The sequence below is a fragment of the Euprymna scolopes genome, chromosome 17, assembly GCF_053919585.1.
Source record: "Euprymna scolopes isolate OS-2025 chromosome 17, ASM5391958v1, whole genome shotgun sequence".
NCBI lineage: Eukaryota > Metazoa > Mollusca > Cephalopoda > Sepiida > Sepiolidae > Euprymna > Euprymna scolopes.
The window spans coordinates 105241288-105258321 of NC_136498.1; the positions used below are offsets into that span (position 1 = coordinate 105241288).

The window sequence follows — 17034 nt, forward strand, 5'->3', positions numbered from 1 at the left end:
AAACCATGAAATATATACATGTCATTTCCTAAACGTACAAGTAAACTAATGAAGATGATCTATAGATTTTAGTATTGCATGTAGTTTTAAATCAATAAGTATTTATCATTTCATTTTTAATACGAGACAAAGAAATTAAGTTTTATCTAAAAGCTAACAAATAAAAACAATAAAAGAATCGTTTTTACATCGGAAAATAGGCACTAATTTTTCAGATTCTGATACATCGAAAAGTTGTGATTTTTTTCAATTCCCAATTCTGATTAATTGTCCCAACACTAATATATATATATATATATATATATATCCTTACAAAACTGATTAAATGTTGTCTTGAGAATTGCTTCTCATCACCTGGAAAATCTCAGAATTTAAGAATTCAGGTGATCGCTCATCTCCCTCTCAGTACAGGCCAATAAGTCTCTTGTGCGTCATGAGAAGGTTGCTGGAATCTGTTAAATAGAGAAGTAATCAACCATCTCAGCAAAAATAACCTTCTTAGTGACACGCAATATGGTTTCCGTTCTGCTAGATCTACAGCAGATGTGCTTACAGTTATATCTCATAGAATTAGCGAATCTCTCGACGGAGCTTTCCTTTCTAGGGCAATTGCTCGACATGTCAAAGGCCTTTGATAGAGTATAGCATAAAGGTTTACTTCACAAGATCTCCAGCTACGGTATAACTGGAAATGTCTTCTCAATTATTAAATCATTTCTCTCTGATAGGTTCATAAGAGTAGTGGTTGGTGGGCAGAAATCAGAAGCTCTCAGTATTAATGCTGGAGTCCCTCAGGGGTCCATACTGGGCCCAACTCTCTTCCTGATCTACATTAATGATCTTCCAAATCACATCCTTACATCATTCGTAGACATTTTTGCTGATGACACTACTATCTATGGTAGCATATCTAAGACCGTAAACAACCAAGTTCTCTCCGATTCTCTCTCCTCTGATCTTGAGCATGTGGTACAATGGGGAAAGAAGCGGCTGGTTACTTTTAATGCATCTAAAACCAAGCTTCTCAATTGAAATGAATGGCTCTCGTCTTGGGGAGGCCTCATGTTTTGACAAGCTTCTGGGCTTGACTTTTATTCCTGATCTTAAGTGGAACACATACATTAAATCCGTTGCCAAGGCCGCTGGAAAAATAGTGGGATCCTTCTATTAATCCAGTAGATATCTCACTGCTGATGCAATTCTCTATCTATATAAGAGCCAGGTACGTCCAAGGATGGAGTACTGTTGCCACATCTGGGCAGGAGCAGCTAGAAAGGATTTATCATGCCTTGATAGAGTTCAAAATAGACTTTGTAGCATCGTAGGGGATGTTCTTTTCTCTTCCCTGCAACCTCTTTCTCACAGAAGAGATGTTGCGAGTTTGTCTCTGCTTTATCGCTATTTTCATGGCGAGTGCTCGGCTGAGATCCAATCTATGGTTTCCCCTCGCCAAACTTTCACAAGAAACACCCGTCTAGCAGAAATCACTATCAATAATTTCCCCCACTCTTTATCTGTACCTAAACCTAAACGTAGATTCCATGAGCAAAGCTTCTTTATTAGCACTATACGCCTATGGAATTGTCTTCCGTTTTCCTGCTTTCCAGCTGATTACAATATGGTTGTCGTCAAATCTAAGTTAAACAAGTTTTTGATGAGCCGTTCCATATAAGTTAACAAATTTACCAAATTTCCATTAGTAACGATTACTATATTTTCCAATTTCTACTGTACACTTTTTAACTCTTATCCTCGAGTGGCCTCAAGGCCTTGATAAGTGGTGATGCCTATATAAAAAAAAAAAAAATATATATATACACACTTATACATAGCATTGGGATGAGTTGAAGAGAAATCAATAAAGTACTTGATTGCAAATGTGAAAGCTATGAGGTTGGTGTAAAAATAATGTTTTTTTGACATTCAACTTCAGAAGATCATAACTCCTTTCATAATAAACTTCATTAATCAACATAGGAACCATTAGAATCAACACCAACATTTTTGCCAATGAGAAACAAGTTTATTTATCCCATTAGCATAGAAATCCAGAGTTCTGGAAGCAATATTGTTTTTGCACCAACCTAATAAAAGACACATTTTTTATATAAAGACTATGTTCCATACTTCAAAGACATACCATGGTTTCATTGCAGTGGATTCAATTTTTAAATGGTTTTTAAAAATCCAAACAAATCATCAGGGATTCACGAAATGGAAAACAAATCAAAGAATGGCAGAATAAATTCAAACTAGTTGCTAAGTGTAAAATGTCAAAGTGACATGGAGCACGAAAATAGGAGGAAACCTTGACTGTTTAGTTTGACGGATGAAAATGGGTAGGCAGAAAAGGACTAGATGTTATATGTTGCAAAGCAAAGTTCACACCTTCGCGAAGCCACTGTATACACAAACACACAGGCACATATAGACACACACACAAACAGCCACAAAAACATGTACACATCTAAATATACATATATACACATTAGGTTGACAAGAAAGTTCTTGAGGTTCTTATTTTTAACTCATTATTTAAATTATACAGGGTGGCCCACTTAAAGTAGCCCGATTAACAACAAACTAACACAAGACAAAATGCAATTCTTTTTTTCAACAAGATGGCGCTACATGCCACACGTCTCACAGATCACTGACACGAGTTCATGACATGTTTGGGGGACTTTAAAACAAAATGTTTATGCAAATAATCCTCACAATCTAAACTAAAGGAGAACATTACCAACGCTATCAAGAGAATCACCAGAGAAGATCTACAGGCAGTATCTGCAAACATTGTTAAACGTGCCAAGAAATGCAGAGGTGTCAACAGGGAGCACTTTCAGCATCTTTTATAACATTACAATTAATTTAAACAATAAAAGAATGTTCCTCCTCACTACTACATTTTTCTGGGCTACTTTTAACTGAGCCGCCCTGTATAACCTAAAATACAACCAATTTTCTTTGAAAACTATTTCCTTAGTTGAGGCAAGATTTTATAGAACAGATGCCTTTCTTGATGCCAATCCAGTGAGGTGATGGGAATTAATATTTATTACCTAAATTCATCTCAGTACAAAAACTACAAAAAGTAAAAAATGTAAAAATAAATGGGTATAGACAACTTACACCAGGCTTAGGCTTCTTTTTTTTCAATTTTGACCCTTAGCAGCTATTTTACCAGTTGAAAATAAATTGAAAGTGTTCTGCAGGTTCAAACCCTATATATCATGCCATTACCTCTTTATTTTTATGTTTTCATCATAACAGCAAAAAACATCTATAATATAAATCTCACCTGTCTGTTTAAATGTATGTATGTATGTATGTTATTAGCGCAGTGGGCCACAAAGCAGTCTTGTGTTGCCAGATCTAACCTGTGTCAACTGCAGGCGGACGTCCAAAACAGCAGGTGGTTTGAAGCGGCATTTGATTATACATAGAAATGACCATCAAGAACGTGCTGCTAGTGGCGCACATCTCTGCACAATGTGTGCCAAAGAATGCCAGAGTAGGGCAGGGCTTAACAGCCACTTTCGTGCGGTATATCAAGTAATGGCAATGTTCGAAAACGAATTCGTTGCCATCGTCATGTATGTATGTATGTATGTATGTCTCTATATCTGCCTAAAATTTTCGACAGAGTCGATGGATTTTCACGAGATCAGTATCGTTTTGAAGCTTGACCCTTCAGACAACAAATATCGCAAAATTGGCTAAAAACATTAATTACCTCACCCTCAACTGCGCACTTTTCTACAAGGAGGGGTCGCTTTTCTCGCTGATATTTTTCACCCTTTTCAATTGTCTAGCCTTAATTTAAACCTTTGTCACTTTAAGTTTAGCGATGGACGCAACGGCAAAGATGTCACATTAGTTTTGTTTTTTTTTTTTGCTCAACACACACCTCCAAACACCTAGGCAATGCCAGGCACTCAGGTTAGTTATTTATAAATTTACAAGTCAAAAAGACTATTTGGCTTTTGCCCAGAATTCCTCCCTCCCATAATAAAAATCAAAAATAAAGAAAAATCTGTAATGTACGTATTAGTGTTGTACATTACAATCAGAAGATTACTTTGAATTTCATGTGTGCACTATCGATAAAAGTGTTCGTATGAAAAGTCTGAAAACTTATTTGAGGTACCTTGTAGGAGGAAAACAGTCGAAAGGAAGAGAAACAAAAAAAGTGGGGGCGTGGTTCAATGAGTGAATCAAAAAGATTGCACAGTTAATCTGGCAGGAGTACATGTTCTTAACACGTCAGGGATATGTCTTTGTAATCATGCTAATCCTTATTTGCAGGCTTTTTAAAACAACGGCTTAATCTCCTGGGGAGGAGATACATACAATAATGATTATATCGGAGATGGGAATGGGTCATGGTACAGACATCTGAAATTAAGATGAATCCTTCCCCCACTGACCCCACCTGCACACTTGTGAAATTTTGTGTAGAATTTCTGTTTATTTTAGGGCAGCTAACTGAAAAGAATTCTGCTATGGGAGATAAATCCTGTGTATTTACTTTTTTTTCTTTTTGCTTTGGGGGTGGGGCTGAAAAGTTCTTAAAAAATTTCTTAACCTTATCACTAACATTAAGCATGAGTGGCAAAGTCCTCCCCCAAACAAAAAAATGTATAATACCACACACAAACATCTAAAAAAGTAGAAAAAAAAAAATTAAGTTCCCTAAAATCATCAGGAAATAAAGCATCATTTTACATTGAATTTCTATGCAAAAATTATCACCATCTCTAAATTCTAAAATGTTTTTTGCTTCACATTTTTCAGGGTGTTCACATAATAATCAGTCATCCGTTTTTTTTTTTTTTTTTAATTTTCTTATCAGTTTGTTAAAACTGGGACGGAGCATCCTACCAGATGCCAAAGATTCACCCGCTAACTCAGATATTCCAACCGAGAGATCATTTTAAGATTCTGACCATCCTTTTAAGTGCAATTGTTTGAATCTCTCTTGTACTTTGTTCACCTGGTATATTTGCAGAATAGTTTTTGAAATTCTTTTTCATAAGCCTGGTTGCTGGAATGACAGAGATCTTCCTAAGATTCCAGTTTCTTTCCATGTCATACATAAGAACTTTAGTATTTCGTCATACATAAGACGTTGGTACGTTGTTATCTTTTCCCTCTCAGCTCTGTTTAATTCAGCATCATTGGGGATACTAACTTCTACTAAGGTTGCTTCTTTCTCTTTCTTATCCCATCTTATTATGTCAAGTTTTATGGCTCTGTTTTCAAGTCACATAGCTGTAAGAATTGCATAGTCATAATGGTTGGTGAGTAACTTATTTCCAACTGTTCTTTCTGGTATATGTTCCCAGGATTTGCAGCTGCATTCGATATTCAACTTTTTTACGGATCATCTAGTGAAGACATGTACACACTCCATCGTGTTGTGCCGTATTGTAGCCATCCCCCAGCAGAACCACACAGTTGGATGCCAGGTGGTTCACACTTTCTACTTCTGTGTGGCAGAACCTGCACTTGCTGTCATTGTTTAAACCATTCATTGTTTTTGTGTGTGTGTGCTTGTGTGTCGAGTTAAAAGTAAAAACTAAAAAAAAAAAAACAAATACCCACAAAGTTGGTATTTTTTTTTTTTTAATCGGCATTGCCCCAGATGAATAATATCCATAAGAGTAAGAAATATTTCCTATACAGGTGATTTTTGGAAGACAACTTGAAAGTATAATTTGGCAGTAAAGGGTTAATTAAGATCAGCCATTTCAAAATAGAAAATGGTAGACAGCTAATATTTATTTTCTTTTGTAAAAAAATAGTTCTAGCAGATTTCTACTATATGATTTCTCAAATTTTTTTTTTTGGGGGGGGGGGGGGATTTTTACTTGGCATGAAAGTACTAGTACATAATAGTGCTTTTACCTAAAATTCATTTGAACTACTTTTTCTGAATTTGAAAAAAAAAAAAAAAAAAAAAAAGCAGAACCTAGCGTCTTTTCTTTTTTTTTTTTTTTACAAAAAAAGCAAAATTCTGCTAAAGAGTGGAGATATCACATATCTAGTCTATGGAAATTAAAGAAGAGGGTGAAAAAAAAAAAAAAAAAAAGCAGAACCTAGCGTCTTTTCTTTTTTATTTTTTTTACAAAAAAAGCAAAATTCTGCTAAAGAGTGGAGATATCACATATCTAGTCTATGGAAATTAAAGAAAAGGGTGAAAAAAAAAAAAAAAAAAAAGCCTCTGCTCCATTGACAAAATGTTGCATCCCTCTGCCTCTTCTACAAGTATTTTAATGGTGAATGCTCCAACGAACTGCAAGCACTTGTACCCCTTCGACGTAAATACCTCCAACAAACCTGACAAGAAGCTCAATCCCACCCCTACACAGTAGAGATCCCTACATGTAAGACGCTTTCTACACCAATAGTTTCTTCTCCAGAACTGCTAGACTTTGGAATTTCCTTCCAGGTTCCTGCTTCCCCAACTGTACTGACATGCAGAAGTTCAAGTGTAACTTGAACCAAGATCTTGCTGCCCAACTCCCTACATAGCACCACTGTAGCTTATGTCCCTGATAGTAGCCCCCTACATCAAAGTGACAATGTGCTTTGTGGGGATGAAAATGTAAAAATAAAAAAATTTAAAAAGGCCGCAAAAAATAAACAAAACATTAATCAACCAGCAATAACAGTGGAAATTCGACTGAAATGAGAAATCTATTTAATCAACAAATATGTTTTGATAAAACTGATATTTTTCTGGATGGTGCAAAAAATTAGTTTTTTGGACAGAAAAAAATAACATGCAACAAATATGAGTTTATTAACATTTCTATGAAAATAGTGTCCATTGTATTTTAAATATAGAACTGACCCAAATGTGAATAAATTAATAAGTTCTAATAAATACTTAAATATAATATTGTGCTACGTAGATCAATACAAATAATAAAATTACATTGTAAGAGACAATTTTTAATTTATTCCTTCAATCCAGCACCTCTTGTCAAACAATGTTCTTTTCTTTGCTGTTTCTTTCAAATGTTCTCTTTTTTACATAACATTTCACTGACTTCTTTCTTTCAATGAAGAATCGCTGCACATCAAAATTACTACAAGTTCCTTTCTCACACCATTAAAAAAATGATCATATGTTATTATAATGGTATTTGAAAGTTAAATCAAAGGGAGGGCACTCTCATATTTTTGTTCAGGATTGCCAGATCGGCCTTTTTAAAGCCAAGTTTTTTAATTTTGGTCTTTTTTTTTTTATAAACAGTTTGGTTTTCAAAAGTTGCATTTAGTCTTTTTCAAAGTGTAATGCAGAGACTAAGAAAGGAAGGAATAAGCAGAATATTATATGGATTGTTAAAATGATCGAAAAATACTCACTTTCTTTGGCATAAGACCCTGTAGCATAAAGTTTGTCTTCTACGGGAGATGGAACTATACACGAGATAATACCACCTTGTCCACCAGTTTTTTTATCTGTTTAAAAAAAAAAATTTTTTTAAATAAAAAAAAAAATTTTTAAAATAAAAAAAAATTTTTTTAAAATAAAAAAATATTTTAATAAAATAAATATTACAGGATGGAACGATCAAAGTGTTGCCCTAAAGAAAATTAAAACTTTTATTGAAAAAAAATCAATTCAAGTAACTTGATTATGTAGTAGCGCTGATATCTATTTAATGTAGCTGCCTTCAGCCTCAATCACCGTCTTGATATGGGTCCAGAACTGGGAGCATGCCTTTTCTACAAGCACCGACAGGAGCTCGGCCAATACTCGGCAAATAGCACTGGCAGTCATCAGGCTGACTTCGTTGTGGTGAAAATTTTTTTAAGTGCATTAACATACACTTCTCACTGCATCCCCTTCCTCCTCCGACCTGAACTTAACTTATTAACTAATTTTCAAACTTCTTATTATACTGATGCTTCTACGGTAGTAAATTTATTTAAATATAAAATAACATATTTTACTATCAAAAGTGACATTAATATGATTAAAAAAAAAAAATTTAAGGTGATCTATCCCCTTATAAACATTTTATATCATGGCTGCCATTCAGTGCAGGATGACTGCAAACAATGCCAAGATCAAGCAGAACAGATGGTATTTGAAATGGTCACTCATAACAGTACTGACCAAGTTCAATGTAGCTTAACTTCAGTGATATAACAGGAATCTGTGTGTTTTATTTGGATTATTCGGATTACTGCTTGCATCTTCAGTGTTATTCATAAAACGTTTCGGCCAATGTAAGCCCTAACCTTCTTCAAATATATCTGGACAAACTCGAGAATCTGCATAAAATTTTGAACGGATTCTTTATTTAATCCATAAGAAGTCTTACGTAATTCTCGACTTTATTTTTCATATCACTTGCACTGAGGATTGAACCTTCAAACCTTCAGAAAGGTGTCACTTACTACTGAATTTTTACATATTACATCATCCTTACAAACAGAAGTTCTGAATAGCCCAAATAAGACAAACTAGCAGGACCTGTGAAAATTCCACAGAGGACTCTTTCATATGTAATACGTTGATGGATGTTCAGCATAAATTGAGATGCCCTAATATTATTGTAGCTCTTTTGTTAAAACTGCAAAAGTATTTATCTAAGTTAGTAGGGACGCCTGCATACCCAGTCGTAAAATATGCTTAAATATGACATTTAAATCTATGCAGATTTTTGTAAATATTATTATATATATTATTAGTGATTCCTATATTATTATTATATACATTATTAGTGATTCCTATATATTATAAAGTTATGATTTCAAAAATAAAAAAATATATCCATATGACATGAGTGCATCAGCTTGAATCGAAACCGAAACTTATGAAAAAAAGTATATATGTATATATATATATTTCTTTTTATATTATATAAAAGTGTATATATATATATATATATATATATATATATATATATATATATATATATATATATTTCGCGCCTTTAACATTTCCTGTCTGGGTCATTTTGACTTTTGTTTCCCTTTATTTTATATTTAACTTTATAATTTTTTTTTTTCTCTCCTTTCTCTTCCCAGATCTTTTTTATTTATAGTTATGTCTCGGAAGTAGAGTGAAAAGCACATCTTATTTTTCTTTTATTAATATTATTTTTTTCCTTGTACACATTTTTGTGAATTATTCCATGGATTTCTGCCTTTGGATTATTATGGACCATCTTTTTCCAATTACGGGATTTCCTTGGATTTTACTTGTACAAATGGAAATTCCTTTAACTTTCTTGAAGTTTTACATTTGGATTTTACCGTCACTGGATTTTTTATCTTCCACCAGACTATCCATTCATGTGTAATCACCTTTTTCTTTACCATATTCCCTCTGCTTAACTTATTTTGTTTTCAAGTAAGATCTTTGACTTACTTGTTGTTTCATCAAATACTTCTGCATGCAAAATCCGATCCCGCATTTTGTTAATTCCTACCCTCTGATGAGAAGGAGAGTATTTCTTCGAAACTCCGCGGATTAAGGACTATCCATTTATCTAGTGTTTCCTTTTCAGATTAAATATGTTTTTAACTCATTTCAAAGTGTTTTTAAACTTATTTTATTAACTGTTTGCTCATATATATATAACTTGAGTTCTTTCAACTATAATCAAAACCAAAACCAAAACTCATGAAGAATTCTTGGTAAAATTATTTATTACAAGAAATGGAAGGTCATAACAATTAAACAACATTCACCCGGAATAAAAAAAGATGTAATCGTGACACACAAAATAAATAACACGCACGCTATCCTATTAGTATATAGATTAGGGATCGTTATCTTGAACTCAGCAACTATAGAGATTTTCAAATTATTTTATCCACAGGAATAAGTGGCTATGATCAGGTAGAAGAATTAACATAAAAATTCCCAATTTTATGTGGTCATAGTTAACAGAATGAGAACAATCTACCCTCATTGATTAAATAAAAGGTTGAGTTTGAAAATATGTACACCTTTCTGAGTTCATCAAAAATCTCCCAAGTTCAAAAAGATGCATCTGAAGAAGCTCAAACAAAGATTACATCCATCATAGAACAAAGATATCAAATTCCAAAAATCACACAAATTGATCAAGTATTTTTTTTAACTAAGAAAATCAAATTTTATGACTAAATGAGACGTTATGTTTTGATCCGCCATATTTCATAAATAAGGGTGAGACAACTCAATTCGAACTATCGAAATCAAAAGAAGCCTTGTAAATAGCTTAAAAATTAAAAAAAAAAAAAAAAAAAAAAAGAATCTACATAAAAAACCTACTTGATCAAAATTTAAGTGATTTTTGGAATATGTCATTTTTGTTCTGTGATGGGTAAGTACATCATAAAAATTTTTGGTACTTTTACAGTTTAATGAAGACATTAAAAAATGAAAATATCGAGAAAAAAAGTTATATTGTACGTATCCGTTATGGAATGTAGTTCTCCAAAAAAAATCAGTTAATTTGATCAAGTAATTTTTTTTTTTACAGCGAAAAAAACGATTTGTTATACCGATCAAAAGGCAGCTATGTTTCGATCTAGTATTTAAGATGGGGAGGGGGATGATGGCACTTTAAACTGAGTTATCTGCCCATGTCGTGTTCTAAAAATCCAAACGTGGCTACTTTCAGCTAGCTATCATAAAAACGTGTTTTCCGCTGTAAAAAAGAAACTACTTGATCATATTAAGTGATATTTTTTTTCGGAGAACTTCAGTCCAAAATGGATACGTACAATATAACAATTTTATCGATATTTTCATTTTTTAATGTCTTGATTAAACTGTGCAAGTACCAATTTTTTTTTACAATTTAGTTTTTTTAAATAGACTTAATAATAAAATAAGGACCACAAATTCTAGTATATATTAAATATCCATTTTAATACCAATATGCAGTTAAAAAAAATTTAATTGTTTTGGACTATTAAAATAATCCCCCTACACTATTGATAATGTTTCCCCATTAATTAATTTATTTTATTATCGATTATATTTGAATTCTTGTTTTTGAAGCACAACATAAATCTATGACGTCATGTAAAAACTATATTTTGTGATGATAATGTTTTAAACTCTATAAGAAAGTCCAAATAGGTTAGATTGAATATCTCACTATTTCAATTACTGGTCATGGCAGCCTCTTTATTTGTTGTGAATTTATCATTTATTAACAATGCAATACTTTCCTATTCTATAAGTAGTTAAGCACTGAAATTTTATCAAGAGAAAAATTGTGTAATGTATTCATTACATTTAACAGAAATTGTGAATGCCAGAATAAAATTTTGACTGATGAATGAACAGACGGGCCAAATTTCTGATTATATAAGACTAGCAGGAAGACCCAACTTTGCCCGGGATTGAATGATGATCAATGAATGTGTATTTTTATTGTCATCAAAATCAGTGAAATTGCTCATTTTTCAATTAAATTAATTGATTGCAGGGACTTATCATGGGTACACCGGAAGGAAGCTTCACATGCCTTCCCGCAGTGACTTAGTCCACAATACATTGTAATCTACATTGCACTATATGTATATATATATATATATATATATATATATATATATATATATATGAATGAGAGAGAGAGATAGATAGATAGATAGCTAACTTACTAGTGATTTTATAAAATTATTTTTATATATAATGGCCTGAATTAAAGTTTAAAATGCAAAAGTCAAGTATTATGGTTCAATTGTGCTCTAAACAGACACATTCATTTCAAATGCTCCCCCTGTCATATCAAAGAACCTAGTGTTGATTTTATGTACCAGGCTTTTCTGCTTGTGTAGTAATAAAACTTCTCCAATGCACGTGTGATGCTAGGCTGCGTAAGATGTTAACTTTGGTCAAAATTGTCTGTTCCTTCTTTCATCGAATTTTTTCGATTATCGATACTTATCACAGACATTCCAATACAAAACCTATCTAAGAAAACTATCAGTTACAGAACGTATAAATTTGTGTAAAATATCATAATTGGTCCAGCCGTACTGGAGTCCATAAGGAACTCACATTTAAACTCAAAGTTCCTTTTATATAGTGATAGAAATAGAGGGGGGAATCATAAATTATCTCCCCTGAATTAGTCGGATCATAAGTTATCTCCCTTGAATTGTTTAACCTATAAGTTCCTATGTATTTGGTTTCTTGCAAAATGAAAGAGCCAAGAGCCATCATGAACGGCAAATATGTGGACAACATACAAATTGCAGACTATATTTGTTCGCAATTACCAACTGCTAATTTTATGCATTTTTAATTTTATTTTCTTTTACTTTCATTTACATGAAAGCAATGTCTATTTCATTTCATGAAACAAATGTCTATTTCCATTCTTTTTTGCAGAATAATTGATTATGGACAATCTTGAAAAGTATTTGTCGAAAAGACCCAAGTTTGTTGTTTTTGTTTTTTGTTTTTTTTTTAATCTTTGCTGGAAAGATAAATAAGGAGATTCCAGACTTTCTCAGCGTCAGCAGAATGATAGTAGAAAAAAAAAAAAAAAAAATTAAAAAATTGAAAGATTCAGGATTCGGCTACAAACGAGGCAACGTCAGAGAGTAAATAAATTGGCAATCTGATGCAGTCACGGTACCAAAATTTGTCACTAGAGGTAACATCATACCATCCAACTTTTTACCTTAGAACTTCAGGTTGAACACATGGCTACATTCGTGTTTTGAGGAAGGTAGTGAAACCCCCAGATTAGCCAGGTACACCATACGTGTAACAGGAAGATTCAATTGCCTGCCATATAAGCCAGAAGATTCAGGCCTAGCCGCCAGAGAACTTTGTATATCATACCTCCCAGTTCATCTGACTGTCACCTTTTAGACTTCCTTGTGTGGGGTGCAGTACAACAACAACAGCAGATTCAGAATGTTCGTTTGTTGGAATGACAAAACCCATCTGATCATTCTAGGAATGATGGTTGATACGCGCTGGGGGTTTGTTAAAATTGATGTCTTTTTTTTTTTTTTTTTTTTTACACAAAGACATCGCGACTTGTCAAGGCCAAGAGGCCACTCGAGGATAAGGGTTAAAGAGTGTACAGTAGACAATAAAGTAATTGTTAGTAATGGAAATTCGGTAAATTTAACTTATCAAAAAACGGCTCATCAAAAACTTGTTTACGTTAGACTTGAAGACAACCATATTGTAGTCAGCTGGAAAGCAGGAAAACGGAAGACAATTCCATACGCATGCAGTTCTAAGAAAGAAGCTTTGTTCATGGAATCTACATTTAGGTTTAGGCACAGATAAAGAGTGGGGGAAATTATTGATAGTGTTTTCTACTAGATGGGTGTTTCTTGTGAAAGATTGGCGAGGGGGGACCATAGATTGGATCTCATTCGAGCACTTGCCATGAAAATAATGATAAAGCAGAGACAAACTCGTAACATCTCTTCTGTGAGAAAGGGGTTGCAGGGAAGAGAAAAGGACATCCCCTACGATGCTACAAAGTCTATTTTGAACTCTATCAAGGCAGGATAAGTCCTTTCTAGCAGCTTCTGCCCAGATGTGGCAACAGTATTCTATGTATTTGTTCCAATTTATGTTGCCTGGGAATGTTAGGCAGAGAAGTTTGAATGTTGAACGCCCAGGTAAGATGTTATTAGATATGGTAATGGGTGATTGAAAAGGTCTGTCATTTGACTGCATATAAAAACACGTGTGTGACGCGTGTTTTTCTCTTCATTTTGTAATCATGTCAATAAACAGACATGTCCTTTGCGTCTGTGTGTAAAGGCTAAAAAAATGTTACGTTGTTGATTGATTTGTTTTGTTTTTTTTTTGTCAACCATTGATATAACTTCCTGTTTGAAGATTATTTAAGGCTTTCCAGCATCTAGGGACCTCAACAATGAAGGGGTGGGATTTTGCTGCTTGGGTTAGTTGGGAGTCTGTACATCAAGGGCATACTAGTGTTACGAGTTCATTAGAGCACATAAAAGTACTTGTAAAACATGCACAGGGATGCAACATTGCAGTGATGAGACAGGGGTTGAAGCTTGGTGGACAATGAAGGACCTATCAGATTACAGACTTTTTCAGGTCCTGTATAAGAGAGAGAGACTAGTGATAGATGCAGCAGCCTAGATGTGACAATACTCCATGTATAGGTAGATGGTGGTCTTGTAGAGATATAGGATATTGACAGACTTGAGAAGTTTTCTAGCACAGTAGAGGGAGTTCACTTTCCTTGCAGCAGACTTGGCAATGTCTTTTAGGTTATTTACTTTGTGATTAACTAACAAAGGTTATTAATTAATCTACACGAGTATGTGCTTGAATGCCTTGATTAGCAAGGAGAGAAAAAGTTTTACTCTAAGAAGAGTCTCTGATATGATCTCTGATGGATTCCCAATCAACTCATTTAACGTAATTTTCAGGTCAATTTGAATAACTGAGCAGCTTAGAGCTGAGACTTTAGGGTGATATCAATCATTAGCACAAGGTGATTAGCGTTCCTGAATAGTCAATGGGCATCCATCACACAAGCCTCAGGCAGTGAGATCAAGAACAGGTCAATTCACAACATTCTAATTTATATTGTTTGGTCTGGCCTGTAAAGGATTGAATTTAGATAAAGCAAAAACAAAACACTTTTAAACTTTCTAATCAACTCTTAATCGACGCTTTTCCCCCAATAATTTTCTAACTCCAGAGATCTGAAAGTGAAAACTTGAAAGCCAGCCAGAAATAATTAGAAAATGAAAAAGTTTAAGAGCAGATAACTTTATATTGATAAATATTTTAATGTTTGGTTTTAATTGATTTTCAATGACTGATTTTTTCCCTTATCAGCAAATCTAAATTCTGCATAAAAATCTCATTTATATGCACAAAAAAAATAAATAAATAAAAATGCAATAAGTTTTTGAATTTACACTAAAAATTACATCAACTGAAAAAAAAAAAAAAAAAAAATCAAATAGGTTTCTCTTTTTTTTTTCCTGAAAACTGAATATTAATCTGGTTTTAAAATTTTCATGATTAGCCAATCAAAGGAAGAAGAAAAATGATTATATTTGTTTTAATTCATATTTTTTTGATTATCTTTATGAATTTAATAAAGTACTTTTTATTTGTTTTGTGTTTTAATACACATACGACATAATCATATTGACATATAAGTTCTCATTAGATCACCAAAGTTAAGCAACGATAAGCCTGGCCATAACCAGATGGGTCATCATTTGGGAATACTAGGTGCTGTATGTATTGTGCCAGAATGTAGAAATTTCCAAGTTAGTATCTGGGAAGCATTTAAAATCATTGGGAGACATGCATCTAGAAGAAGCAAAACTGTTGTAAAACTTGAGGTCTGCTGTCTTTTGACAATCATTTGCACCAATTAAGTTTATCAGTAATTCCAAAAAGTATGGATGGTTCTACACAAAACCTTCACCATTGTAAACAAATCAACTGTGTGGATTTCAGACAACTTTTGCCTGAACCTCATATGTCAAGATTCCACGTGAGAGTTCATTTTAAGACAATAAATTTATTTTTTCCAATCATCTATAAATATAAAAGCGAAAATGTGTGTATGTATGTTTGTATGTGTGTTTGTGTGTCCGTTAAAAACTTTCGACAGACAACGAAAATTCACAAACTCGGTATCATATCGAAGCTCCATCCTTTGCTCGAAAAATAGGCTAAAAACGTTAATTTTTTCACCTCGAAATCGACAATTATAGCTGAAGGAATTCAGGTTATATCTATATGCCTATATTTTTTCATAAGTTTTGGTTTCAGTTCAAGCTGATGCACCCAAGTCATATGGATATATTTTTTTTTTATTTTGGAAATCGCAAATTTATAATATATAAAAATCAATAGAACATTAACTCTATAATAATATATACGAAATCTGCAAGAATTAAAATATCATTAAGCGTACTTTATGACCAGGCGTCCCTGCTAACTTAGATAAATACTTTTGCAGTTTTAACAAAAGAGCTACAATAATATCAGGGCGTTTCCATTTAGGCTGAACATCCACAGAATGCTAACAGCAATATATTATATATGAATGAGCTCACGATGGAATTTCCACAGGTCCCACTAGTTTAGATTAATCAGACTAATGTTCTTGAGTGTTATTGCACAACGTTTCAGTCAATGTAACTTCTGACCGTCTTCTGCTTTAAGAGTCACCATGTTTGGTGAACGAGAAAAGGAAACTAGCTCTACACTCTGAGGTTTCATATTTTGGTTTTAGTTAAAAGTAAATTGACAAAAAATTATAAAGTCATTAAAATTATCAAGCAAAATGCTAGGAGATATTATTTCTAAATTATTTATGACTAAGATTTTAATAAGAATCAATTGGATTAATTGTAAGTTCTTAGAAACCTAAATTTACAAAAACAAGAGGGTTGCCGGTAATCTATATATATAAAAGCGAAAATGTTTGTGTGTGTGTGTTTTTGTATATCTCACAAAAAACTTTCGACAGAGGCGACGGATTTTCACAAGATAGGTATCATTTTGAAGCCCGACATCTTGGACGAAAAATATTGAAAAATTGGCCAAAAACATTAATTCCTTCACCCTAAACTGGGCCCTTTTCTACAAAGAGGGTGCTGAAAAAAATCGTTCATTTTCTCTGCTCCTGCTACTACGACAATGAAGTCATGGTTGACCTAAAAAACGTTGACGTTAGTTTAAACCACTTGCAAGTGTTTTTAAAGGTTTAATTTTTTAAAAAAAGTAAAGAAAAAAAGAAAAGGACAAAAGGAAACAAGCAGTTTGGACTCTGTGTTCATCCTCATTTGATTTTACTTCTTTATTATTATATTAAAATAGGGATCATGAATATATTCATATATATATGACATGTATTTTGGTGTCTGAAGAGTAGCTATTTTGGGAATATTTTTAAATAATATAATATTTAAATTTGTCCAAATGGTTACAAAACACAAAAGGAAATATACCATATGATGTTCTTATCTTATATTTTGTTGTCTTGATTTTTGCAAAAATATTATAAATATATATATACAGGG

The 17034-nt window shown here is 33.0% G+C and overlaps 1 protein-coding gene across 1 annotated transcript in view; it reads right to left on the reverse strand.

Moving 5' to 3' along the window:
* Positions 1-17034, reverse strand: part of LOC145296861 (telomerase Cajal body protein 1-like) — a 245506-nt gene that overhangs the window by 192054 nt on the left and 36418 nt on the right. Inside the window, exon 8 of the mRNA XM_080142995.1 lies at positions 7378-7473. Coding sequence (XP_079999121.1) covers positions 7378-7473 — 96 coding nt within the window. The remainder of the gene's footprint in view (positions 1-7377; positions 7474-17034) is intronic.